Raw genomic sequence first — 11885 nt, 5'->3', positions numbered from 1 at the left:
TCAGGCCATGGAGAGGGAGAACTAGGCTCTTGAAAGGAAGAGTATCAAATAATTTGAAGATGTATTTGAAAACCACCACAATCATCATGGAGCTTTTGAAATGATTTAATGAAAGATACAACATAAATCTTTTAGTATATTGCTAGGCACAGACAAGTGCTCTTTAGTGTTAGCTACTACCTGCTACTCAGTTTCATTAAATTATAGGTGACTTCTACTTTACTAGGAATGTGGGAGTCCAACTGTAATGCCTCCCTTTTTTACTCCCCCAACTACATTAGGTTTTACTATATATGGTCATAGAATCTGTTCATCAAAGCTTTTCAGACAGCGCTTAGGAATATATCTCCCTACTAATGCTGTCCTAGCTGGGATCTACTTGAATCTCTGTTTGATCCTTCTCTTTTGAACACCTACATTTTGCAAATTATACTACAGGAAACTTTCAGTTATATACCTCATCCACGATATTTGCCATCTATATCTTTTATGAAGTGTCCATTCAGATTTTTTACCCATATTTAAGTGGGTTTTGAGAATTCTTTATGTATTTTGGGTAAATGTTTATCAGATGTCCTGTATGTATTCTCCCAGTCTATGTTTTCTCCCAGTCGGCTCATGGAGATTACTGTTTGCATCCCAAGTGTCTAGACTCAAAGCTTGTGGCACATAGCGGTCACTTAGTACTTAAAACATTTTTTAAATTAAGATATAATTTATATGCAGTAAAACTTACCCTTTTAATATGTAGTTCTGAGTTTTGACAAATGCATACCTTCATGTAACCACTACCACAATCAAGAATGCATTACTTCAAAAAATATTCCATGTTATTTTGTAGTACTTGTTCCTCCTACCTCTAACCTCCAGGCAACCACCGGTTTATTTTTTGTCCTTCTAGTTTTACTTTTCCCAGAAAGTCATATAAATGACATCATACAGTATGTAGCCTTTGAATCTCGCTTCTCTTACTGAGCAGAATGTGTTTGAGATTCAGCTATATTTTTGTTGCTGAGTATTATACTGTGTGGATGTACCACAGTCTGTTTATCCATTCACATTTGGGTTATTTCCAGTTTTGGTAATTATGAATAATTGCAATAAGCATTTATCAATGGGATTTTGTGTGAATAACAAATTTTTATTTCACTTGGGTCAGTACCTAGAAGGGGGAGGTTGTATGGTAAGTGTAGGTTTAATTTATAAGAAATGGCTAAAGTATTATCCAAAGTAATTGAATTACTTTTCATTCCTACTATTAGTGTATGAGAGGTCCAGTTGCTCCACATCCTTGTCAGCACTTGGTATTGTCAGTTCAAAAAAATTTTTTTTTAAGTAATAAATAATAGCCATCCTGACAGGTATGAGGTGATATTTCATTGTGGTTTTATTTGCATTTCTTTGATGACTAATGATATTGAACACCTTTTCATGTACCCGTTGGCCATTTGTATGTCTTCTTTTGAGAAAGCTATTTAGATACTTTGCCCATTTTTCATTTGGGTTATTTTTGTTCATGTATTGTTTTCCTGATTTCATTGAATTATCTGTGTTTTTTGTAGCTCTCTGAGCTTTTCTTTTAAAAATTGCTTTGGATTCTTTGTCAGAGATCTTGTAGATTTCCATTTCTCTTGTGTCAGTCACTGTAAATTTATCATGTTCTTTTGGTGGTGTCATCTTCCCCTGATTTTTCATGTTCTTTGTATCTTACATTGGTGTCCTCACATTTAAAGAAGTAGCAACCACTTTCATACTTTGTGGAGTGACTTCTGTAGCGAAAGATCTTCACTTGTAAGTGGGTGTGAGGGACCAGGCTCCTGGGCTGTACTGTTGTGTCTAGTGTGATGCTGGGTCCAGCATCATGTGGGGATGCCAGTTCCGGGCACCAGCTCCAAGGCTGTACAGGGGCACCAGATACAAGGTGTGCATGTGCAGTGTTGCCAGTGCTGGAGGAGTGTATGTAGGCACTGGTTACAGAGGGACACAGTGGCATGGGCTCTGGGAGTCTCCAGAAGCTGTGGTCTACACCAGTGAAAAATTTCTTTTATTTTACCTATTTAGTTATGGAGTGGTATTTCATTGTGGTTTTAATTTGCATTTCTCTAGGAATTAATAATGGTGTCTCTTTATGAGCTTATTTGCCATCTATATCTTTTATGAAGTGTCCATTCAGATTTTTTACCCATATTTAAGTGGGTTTTGAGAATTCTTTATGTATTTTGGATAAATGTTTATCAGATGTCCTGTATGTTTTCTCCCAGTCTAGTTTGTTTTTTCATTCTCTTAACATAGTGTTTTTTGAAGAGAAATTCTTAACTTTAATAAGGTCCAGTTTATCATTTTTTTTCTTTTATGGATCTTCCTTCTGATGTTATATCTAAGAAATCTTTGCCCAACCCAAGGTCACAAGATTTTCTTCTGGAATTGAACTAAACTGAAAAGAATTTTTTATTACCCTGTGAGTCCTGGGGTTACTCCACCATGTAGGACATGTCTCTTCACCATCCCTAAGGAGACCACTGGTGACCTTCGCTCTATAGATTTTGAGCACCCCTACTTCCACCTGGGTTATTCTGGCCACATCAAGTCAGGGCCTCTTGCCCTATCTTCTCATCCATATCAACAGTTTGGGAAGAGCAGTCTGTTACTAAGAACACAAGCTCTGGAGTTTGACCTCTTTTGTTCAAACCCTGGATCTGCCACTTATTAGCTGAGTAGTTCTGGCCTACTAACTTAAACTCTCTGTGGTTCAATTTTGTCATCTACAAAATGTGGGTATAATAGCACTCGCTTCACTGTGAAGATTATGTGAGTTAATAGGTGTAAAATTCTTAGAATAGCATCCTTCACAAGGTAAAAAAGCTCAATAAACATTGGCTGTTGCTAATATTAGAATATCATGAACATCTTCTTTGCACTGTGCATTTACCACATTATATTATCTTAATTGTCACAATAACCCTGGATGTAGATGTATCCACATTCAGCAGAAAAGGAATCTGAGGCTCAGTGACACTGAGTAATTTGCCTGAGGATGGCCATGATGAGATTTGAACCCAGGTCTGTCAAAGCCTCTCTTCATTGCAGCATGATTCACTGTTTCCTTGATAGTAAAGCCCTTTACAGTACTTTTAAAAAACAAGGTACCTACTAAGTGGTTATTTTACACAAGTGATTACTATTCAGTTTCTGCTTTACATTGCTGAAATTTAAATCTGAGCTGAACATGGAGCCCAAGTACAGAGAGCACCAAATATAAATTGTCATGATATAGGCTAAAGAATTGTCCAGTGACATCTAAATCTCATCTTTTAATTTGTTTCCCAACAGGCTGTTATAACGGGTTAATTTATGTTCTGAAAAGTCATAATGGAGAAAAATACTGGATGTTTACTACTGAGAATGCTGTCAAAAGCTCAGCAACCGTGGATCCAACCACAGGACTCCTTTACATTGGATCTCATGACCAGCATGCATATGCTTTGGATATTTATGTAAGAATTTAGTAGAAGAGCCTGAAACTGTCAGGTGCTCTTGACCAGGGGAGCACATGTTAATGACTTTCCAAGTTTAGCATTGTGGTCTGGGAAAATAAGGAACTAATTAACATAAGGAACTTAGAATTACCGTCTTGACAAAAAAAAAAAAAGTCACAAAGGAAAATATCAATAAGACCTGATTACATAAAATAAAAAGTGGAATTACAAAAATAAAAAATAAATTGGAGGAAAATTTGAAACAAATGCGACAGAGTTAAAACTCATAAGTATAAATGAAAATAGCAACCACAAGTTAATAAAAATATAAAGATCCAGGTAGAAAAATAAGGGATGTAAATGCTTAAGACCTCAAAGAAGAAGTGGCTAGTAAATGCATTTCAATGTTTCATACTTTTTAGTCCTCTTTCTGCCATCTTTCCATGCCGCTATAATAGTGCGCATGAACATCCTGGCTGATGCACTCAAGAGCATTAACAATGTTGAAAAGAGAGGCAAATGCCAGATTCTTATTAGGCCATGCTCCAAAGTCATCGTCCGGTTTCTATGATGATGAAGCATAGTTACATTGGCGAATTTTAAATCATTGATGATCACAGAGCTGGGAAAATTGTTGTGAACCTCACAGGCAGGTTAAACAAGTGTGGAGTGATCAGCTCCAGATTCGATGTGCAACTCAAAGATCTAGGAAAATGGCAGAACCACCTGCTCCCATCTTATAAGTTTGATTTCATTGTACTGACAACTTCAGCAGGCATCATGGACCATGAAGAAACAAGACGAAAGCACACAGGAGGGAAAATTCTTTTTCTAAGGATGTAATACATATGTTCAAATAAAATGCCTCAATGGAAAAAATAAAAATAAATGTTTCATACTTATAATAATCAGGAATGAAAATTAAAAACTTCAAGAGGAAAGAATGATATCAGATTAGAATGAGAACACTAAATGCTGCGGAGAGTTTTGGGAGGTTGTAACTAATAAAGCCTCTGAGGAAAAGTTTGGCCATTGGTAACAATTTCAGATCCTTTGATTCGGTAAAATTCTTCTAGGACTCTATCCTGACAAAAAAATCGGAAACATGGACAAATATATGCACCAAGATGTCTATTTTCTAAGTTGTTTAACTTAGTAATATTTAAAGAGATTTAGCAAATAAACGAGCTAAATTTGATACCAAGTATATATTCAGAATGATCTCAACTATATTAAACTATGTGTGTGTGTACCAAGGAAAAATGCTAAAATGTTAACAGTCGTTATCTCTGGGCGGTGGCCTGTCTTCTTTATACTAACTTGATTCTGCACAGTGAACATGTATTTTTATATTATTACTTGTATATTCAAAATGAAAACTTACTAAATAGATATAACATACGAGGGATAGAATATGTGAATTTGTTAACCACCAACAGAAACCAATTAATTTGCTTTCTTATTTTCAGAAAAAGAAGTGTGTTTGGAAGTTAAAATGTGGAGGAACTATCTTTTCTTCACCTTGTTTGAGCTTGATTCCACATCACTTGTATTTTGCTACTCTGGGAGGACTTTTACTGGCTGTACATCCAGTAGGCATAAAATAATGTTTATTGATTTTATTACCTATTGTTCTTTATTTTATTTTTGCTTTTAATCCTGAAAAATTGAAGTAGTTTCAGTTAGATATAGTCCTGATATCACTGAGCAAGAACTCATTAAAAATGATTGACGTAAAGTCTAGAAAGATGAGAAAAATCAACTAAGTTTTGTGCACATCTTTTATTATTTTTTTTAAATTGACAGAATTTTCTCAGTCACATTAGAAGTTAAAATGGTTAGAAATTAAAAATTAAGGATAGATCTTAATGTGTGTTATTTCTTTCTTGGTTTTGTTGCAGCTAAGATTTGTTTTAATCTTAGCTTGCATAAATAGCACTGATTAATTTTATAGCTCTGTATATGTGTACTAGCTTCATTTATAATGTCAGCATGTCATTATAGCATTTTCTGATGTTGATAGCTTTTCCTCCAGGACATTTATGAGTTTGTTTTTTAATAAAGGATAATTGATTAGAATGATTGAAATGCTATTGATTGCCTTTTGCCCATGACAGGCCACTGGGAATAGAGTTTGGAAACATTCCTGTGGGAAACCACTCTTCTCCTCTCCACGGTGTTGCCTACAGTTCGTTTGTATTGGCTGTGTAGATGGGAATTTACTTTGCTTCACTCATTTTGGAGAACAGGTAAAAATTTTTAGTTCTGTTTTATATATCTTTCTCAAAGGCACAGTAGTTGGTGACAAATGAAGTAAAATTTTAAACATCATTATTCAACTCGTTTTGAAAACTAGTTCTGTTTTAATTGTGAAGCCATGGGTTTCTTAATTTGTAAATGATGCTGTAGTAGATTTAAATGATTCTATCCAAACACTGATATTTTTGTCATTTCCCCTTCCCCAATTAAAAAAAAATTTACCAGTCTTACAGCCATGCTACCCTGAACAAGCCGGATCCCATCTGATTTCGGAAGCTTAGCAGGATCGGGCCTGGTTAGTACTTGGATGGGAGACCACCTAGGAAGACCAGGTGCTGTAGGCATAAAAATTAAAAAATAAGGGATTGTAAGCTGACAAAGTCCTTGCTATCTGAGGTCAACCAAGGGTTGCCTCGCCTAAAAAAAAATTTACCAGTTTTTAGCCAATTTTATTGTAACTTCTACTGAGCTTATGAAAATTTAAAGGAGCCCCGCTTTTCCTATGAAAACAAAAGTCTGTTGTGTAACCCAATTCCATTGTACGGAGGTCCTACCTTCACCTTCATGACTGGCAGGGTAGGCTCCTTCTGGGTTACAGTAGATCTTTTGTTGGGAGCAGAATCTCTACTTCTTTAAGTACCCACAGTTGATTGTCATATATGGCACAACTTCTGTAGCAGTGTTGATTTGGGAGAATTCTTTGTGGACTTGAGAGTGTTACTAGCTCCAACCTAATTAAGCCCGTTGATGGCTAGGGTTGATTCTTTATGCTCTTTAGTCTACGTTCACCCCTCATTGCCTAGCAGTTTCTTTTGCTTTGTGTGACAGTTACTTTTTGACAGAATCTTTTATTTTATTCACTTAATATTTTTATTTACAAAGCAGTTTGAATATATTGTCACCTTTAGATTCCTAAGAAGTGAGAAGAGGCTAAATGCTATTACTCCTATTTGTTTGGATGAATCATAGAAAGATTAAAATGGCTTTGTCCAAGTCAGGGACAGAATTGAGATTATAAGTCGTATTTCATGAATATGCCCACTCTTTATTTTGTTTGTTTTTATAATGCTGTTACTGTGCATTCATAAACACTACCTTAGACTTGTGCCTTTTCTTCCATGTGTCTTTTCCTCAAAATATTGGCCAACAGGTTTGTTTCTAGTCATAGCTTTGAAATCAGCAGATAGTATATATCCATAGGGAAGATGCACATCTCATAGCTTTTTGTTTAAAGCTTTAATTTAAATTATTACACATAAACTCTTCCTTTTAGCCTACTTCCTTCTCCCTACATTAAGAAATTGTAGTTTCTAATAAACAGTACTTAGGATACATTGAAAATGCAATGCAGTTTTGTTTTTGAACTCAGTCTCTGAACATACTAGTAATAACTCGAAAATGGGGTTATATCAGTTTTACTTCATAATATTATGCATAGCAATGACTGATATAATAAGAACATTTGGTATAATTTGTGCTAGATTTTACTTCTGGGACAGAGGTCTAATATGAGGGTGCTACTTTTCAGATAAAGCCAATTTTTTCTGTAGGTAGTTACTATTCAATAGCCTACATCTCTTGAATTTTAATTAAGAATTTCATAAAGCTTTAATATACAGAATGGTTGAAATGAGATGAATGAATTATTTTTGCCTTTATCACCCTTCAGGTTTGGCAATTCTCTACCAATGAACCAATCTTTTCATCCCCATGTACCTCCACATCAGAGCAAGAAATATTTTTTGGTTCCCATGATTGCTTTATCTACTGTTGTAGTATGAAAGGTCATCTCCAATGGAAATTTAAAACTACCTCAAGGGTATATTCAACACCGTTTGCTTTCCATAACCATAATCGTAGCAATGAAATGTTACTGGCAGCAGCATCTACTGATGGGAAACTGTGGATCCTGGAATCTAAGAGTGGACAATTGCAAACTGTGTATGAACTTCCCGGAGAAGTTTTCTCTTCTCCCGTGGTCTGGGAATCAATGCTTATTATTGGATGTAGAAATAATTATGTTTATTGTCTGGATCTATTGGGTGGCAATAAAAAGTAATCAAGTACAGTCTTTATTGGAATACATCTGAGATGTTTGAAAATATTTTACCATTATAGAGCATGTGAATAGTCTTATTTTATAATAAAGATTATATATTTTGCTTTAAGGAACTTGTCTATTACACTTTATTGGAGAACATCTACATTTTTCTTCCTGTAGGAGCAACAAATACTTTTAAAAGGAGTTATAGAATAAAAACAACATATATAGTAGCACTTTCTTTTAATTAGGCTACAGATATTTTACTTTTTCTTTTTCTTTTCTTTTTTTTTTTTTAAATAAAAGACCTCTGACTGAAAAAAGACCAGAATATACTTGGTGGACTTGGTGGGTTAAAAACAGTCTATGATGTAATATACCATTCACTCATATATACTGAGATTCATAACAAAAGGTTTTTAAAGGTAGGATCTATTTATCAAATTAGGTTCCTTATTTAGTATTTCTATTTTAAATTTGGGGTAACATTGGTTAATAACAGTATGTAAATTTCAGGTGTATAACTTTATAATTCGACATCTGTATACTCTATTGTATGCTTACCAACTGAAGTCACCGGATATTTGACCCATATATTTGACCTACTTTACCGTATATTTGACCCACATTACCCTCTTTATCCTCCCTCCACCCTCCTTCCCCTCTGGTAACCACCATTCTATTGTCTATATCTATGAGTTTGTTTGTTTTGTTGTTGCTTTTTGTTTTATATCCCCCATAAGTGAAATAATAAGGTTCTTATCCTTTTCCATCCGACTTATTTCACTTAGCATTATACTCTCAAGATCCATCCAGTGTTTCAAATGGCAATATTTCATCTTTTTATGGCTGAATAGTATTCCATTGTTTATATGTACCACATCTTCTTTAGCCAATCATCAATCAAAAGACACAGGTTGTTTCCATGTCTTGGCTATTGTGAATAATACTACAATGAGCACAGGGATACAAAAATCTTTACAAATAAATTTTAAACTTTTCAGGTGGATACCCAGAAGAAGGATTGCTGGGTCATATGGTAATTCTATTCTTGATTCTTTGAGGAACCACCATACTGTTTTTCATAGTGGCTGTACCAATTTACATTCCCATCAGCAGTGTGTGCCGGGATTCCCTTTTCTCCACACCTCTCCAACACTTATTTCTTGTCTTATTGATAATAGCCATTCTAACAGGTAGGAGGTAGTATCTCATTGTGGTGTTGATTTATATTCCTCTTATAGCTAGTAAGGTTGAGCATCTTTTCATATATCTGTTAGTTATCTGTATGTCTTCCTTGGAAAAGTGTCTTCAGTTCTTCTGCCACGTTTTAATTGAATTGTGTTTTTACTGTTGAGTTGTATGAGTTTTTCATGTTTTGGATTTTAGTCCCTTATTGGAGGTATCATTTGAAAGTATCTTCTCCCATTTGGTTGTTTACCTTTTGTTGATGGTTTCTTTTGCTGTTCAGAAGCTTTTTAGTTTGATGTAGTTTCATTTATTTTTGTTTTTTATTTCCCTTGCCTTTGGGGTTAAGTTCATAAAAACCCCTCTGAGACCAAGGTCCATATGTTTAGTACCTGTTTTCTTCTATGTATTTTGTTTTTTAGGTCTTTCATCTATTTGAGATTTTGTGTATGGTGTCAGCATACTGGTTTCATCCTTTTGCATGTGCCTTTCCAGTTTTCCCAACACCATTCATTGAAGAAACTTCCCTTTCTCCATTGTATGTTTTTGATTCCTTTGTTGAAAATTAGTTGCCTATGTATGTGTGGGTTTATTTCTGGGCTCTCAATTCTATTCCATTAGTTTGTGTATCTGTTTTTCTGACAATATCATACTGTTTTGATTACTGTAACTTTATAGCATAGTTCAAAGTCAGGGAGTGTGATACCTCTGGCGTTTTTTTGTTTTTGTTTTTTTTCCTTCCCTCAGGATTGCTTTGGCTGTTCAGGGTCTTTTGTGGTTCCATACAAATTTAAGGATTTTTTGTTCTATTTCTGTGAAAAATGACACTGAGATTTTAATTGGGATTGCTTTAGGTACTATGGCCATTCAAACAACGTTAATTCTTCTAATCTACGAACAAGGAAAATTTTTCCATTTCTTTGTGTCTTCTTATTCTTTTTTTTTTAACTTTTTTTCCCAACTTTATATAATTGGCATAAAACATTGTGTTAAATATACAACATGATGATTTGTTATACATATATACTGCAAAATAACTACCTTAATAAAGTTAGTTAACACATTCATCACCTCACATGATTACCTTTTTTGGGGTATGTGTGCAATTGAAAATATTTAGTATCTACTTGCTTAGCAACTTTCAAGAATACAATAGAGTATTGTTAAATATAGTCACCATGCTTGTATGTTAAAAGGTCCCCAGAAGTATTCATCTTATAACTGGAAGTTTGTACAGTTTGATCACTATTATCCATTTCCCCCACCCACCCCCCTCCCCTGGCAACCACTAATCTATTATGTTTCTATGGGTTTGACTTTGAAATTTTTTCAGATTTATATATTAGATCATACAGTATTTGTCTTTCTCTGACTTATTTCACTATATGAGTTTGTTTGTTGCTTTTGTTTTATAACATTATTAACATAATGACCTCAGTGTTCATCTATGTTGTTGCAAATGTCAAGATATACTTTTCATCGGTGAAAAATTATTAACGTGACATTTTCTTTATCCATTCATCTGTCAACAGAGTCTTACGTTGTTTCCATGTTTGTGAATAATGTTCTAATAAACTTGGGGGTGTAGCTATCTCTTTGAGAATGTGATTTAATTTTATTTGTATATACATATATACAGAAGTAGGATTGCTGAATCATATGGTAGTTTTATTTTTAATTTTATGAGCAACCTCCATACTGTTTTATAGTGGCTGCACCAGTTTACATTCCCACTAGCAGTGCCGAAAGGGTTCTCCTTTCTCCACATCCTCGTAAACAATTACTATTTCTTGTCTTTTTGATAATACTCATTCTTACAGGAGTTAGGTGGTATCCCATTGTGGTTTTAATTTTGCCTTCTCCTAATGATTAGTGATGTTAAACACATTTTCATGTACCTCTTAGCCATTTGCATAACTTTTTTCTTAATTTTTTCTTATGGTGACATTGGCTAACAAAATCCAATAAGTTTCAGCTATACATTTTAACAGTGAAGCATATATATATTTACACTGTGGTGTAACTATGTGGAGGTGAACACACTTCCCATAGTTAGATTTCTTTCTGTCACCACATATTTGACCCCTTTTACCCTATCTACCTACCCCTTCCCTACCCTCTGGTAACCACAAGTCTATTGTCCATGTCCATTAGTCTCTGTTTGTTTGTCCTGTTCATTTGTTGCTTTTAGGTTTATATCCCACATATAAGGGATAGCATGTGATTTTCAACTTTTTCTGTCTGGCTTATTTCGCTTAGCATAATTATCTCGAGGTCCATCCATGTTGTCGCAAATGGCAGTATTTCATCTCTTCTTATGGCTGAATAATATTCCACTGTATATATGTACCACAGCTTCTTTAGCCAATCATCTATTGTAGGACACTTCGATTGCTTCCATGTACTGGACATCTTTTTGGATGTGGGTTTTCAAGTCTTTGGGGCAAATACCCAGTTATACCGGATTGCTGGGTCATATGGTAGATCAATTCTTAGTTTTTTGAAGAACCTCCATACTGTTTTCCACTGTGGCTGTACCAATTTGCAGTCCCACCAGCAGTGTATGAGGGTTCCTTTTTCTCTACATCCTCTCCAACACTTGTTATTACTTGTCCTGTTGATAACAGCTATTCTAACAGGTGTGAGATGGTATCTCATTGTGGTTTTGATTCATATTTCCCTAATAGCTAGTGATGATGAGCATCTTTTCATATGTTTGTTGGCCATTTGTATATTTTCTTGGGAGAAGTGTCTATTCAGGTTCTCTGCCCAATTTTTGATTGGATCATTTGGTTTTTTTTTTTTTTTTTTTATTTCAAGTTAGTATTCCCTTTTCTCATATTCGGTTTCTTAATCTTTACTTTACCAAAACAAAAGCTTTATATTGTCCACTTCTATCAGACAGTGTCCTAATTGTCCCA

General features: G+C 34.7%; 1 protein-coding gene and 2 pseudogenes across 1 annotated transcript in view; all 3 read left to right on the top strand.

The window, feature by feature from the left end:
- AASDH (aminoadipate-semialdehyde dehydrogenase) overlaps window positions 1–7816 on the top strand; it is a 25574-nt gene extending 17758 nt beyond the window's left edge. The window contains exons 10-13 of the mRNA XM_025040234.1: window positions 3273–3494; window positions 4946–5068; window positions 5594–5725; window positions 7405–7816. Coding sequence (XP_024896002.1) covers window positions 3273–3494; window positions 4946–5068; window positions 5594–5725; window positions 7405–7794 — 867 coding nt within the window. The 3' untranslated portion in view covers window positions 7795–7816. The remainder of the gene's footprint in view (window positions 1–3272; window positions 3495–4945; window positions 5069–5593; window positions 5726–7404) is intronic.
- On the top strand, window positions 3502–4937 carry LOC107196440 (annotated as a pseudogene).
- Window positions 5961–6079, top strand: LOC112471641 (annotated as a pseudogene).
- Window positions 7817–11885: the final 4069 nt, after the last annotated feature.

This window comes from Pteropus alecto, unplaced genomic scaffold, assembly GCF_000325575.1.
Source record: "Pteropus alecto unplaced genomic scaffold, ASM32557v1 scaffold57, whole genome shotgun sequence".
NCBI lineage: Eukaryota > Metazoa > Chordata > Mammalia > Chiroptera > Pteropodidae > Pteropus > Pteropus alecto.
Note: the sequence above shows the minus strand (reverse complement) of the source record. Positions and strands in the feature narration are given on the sequence as shown.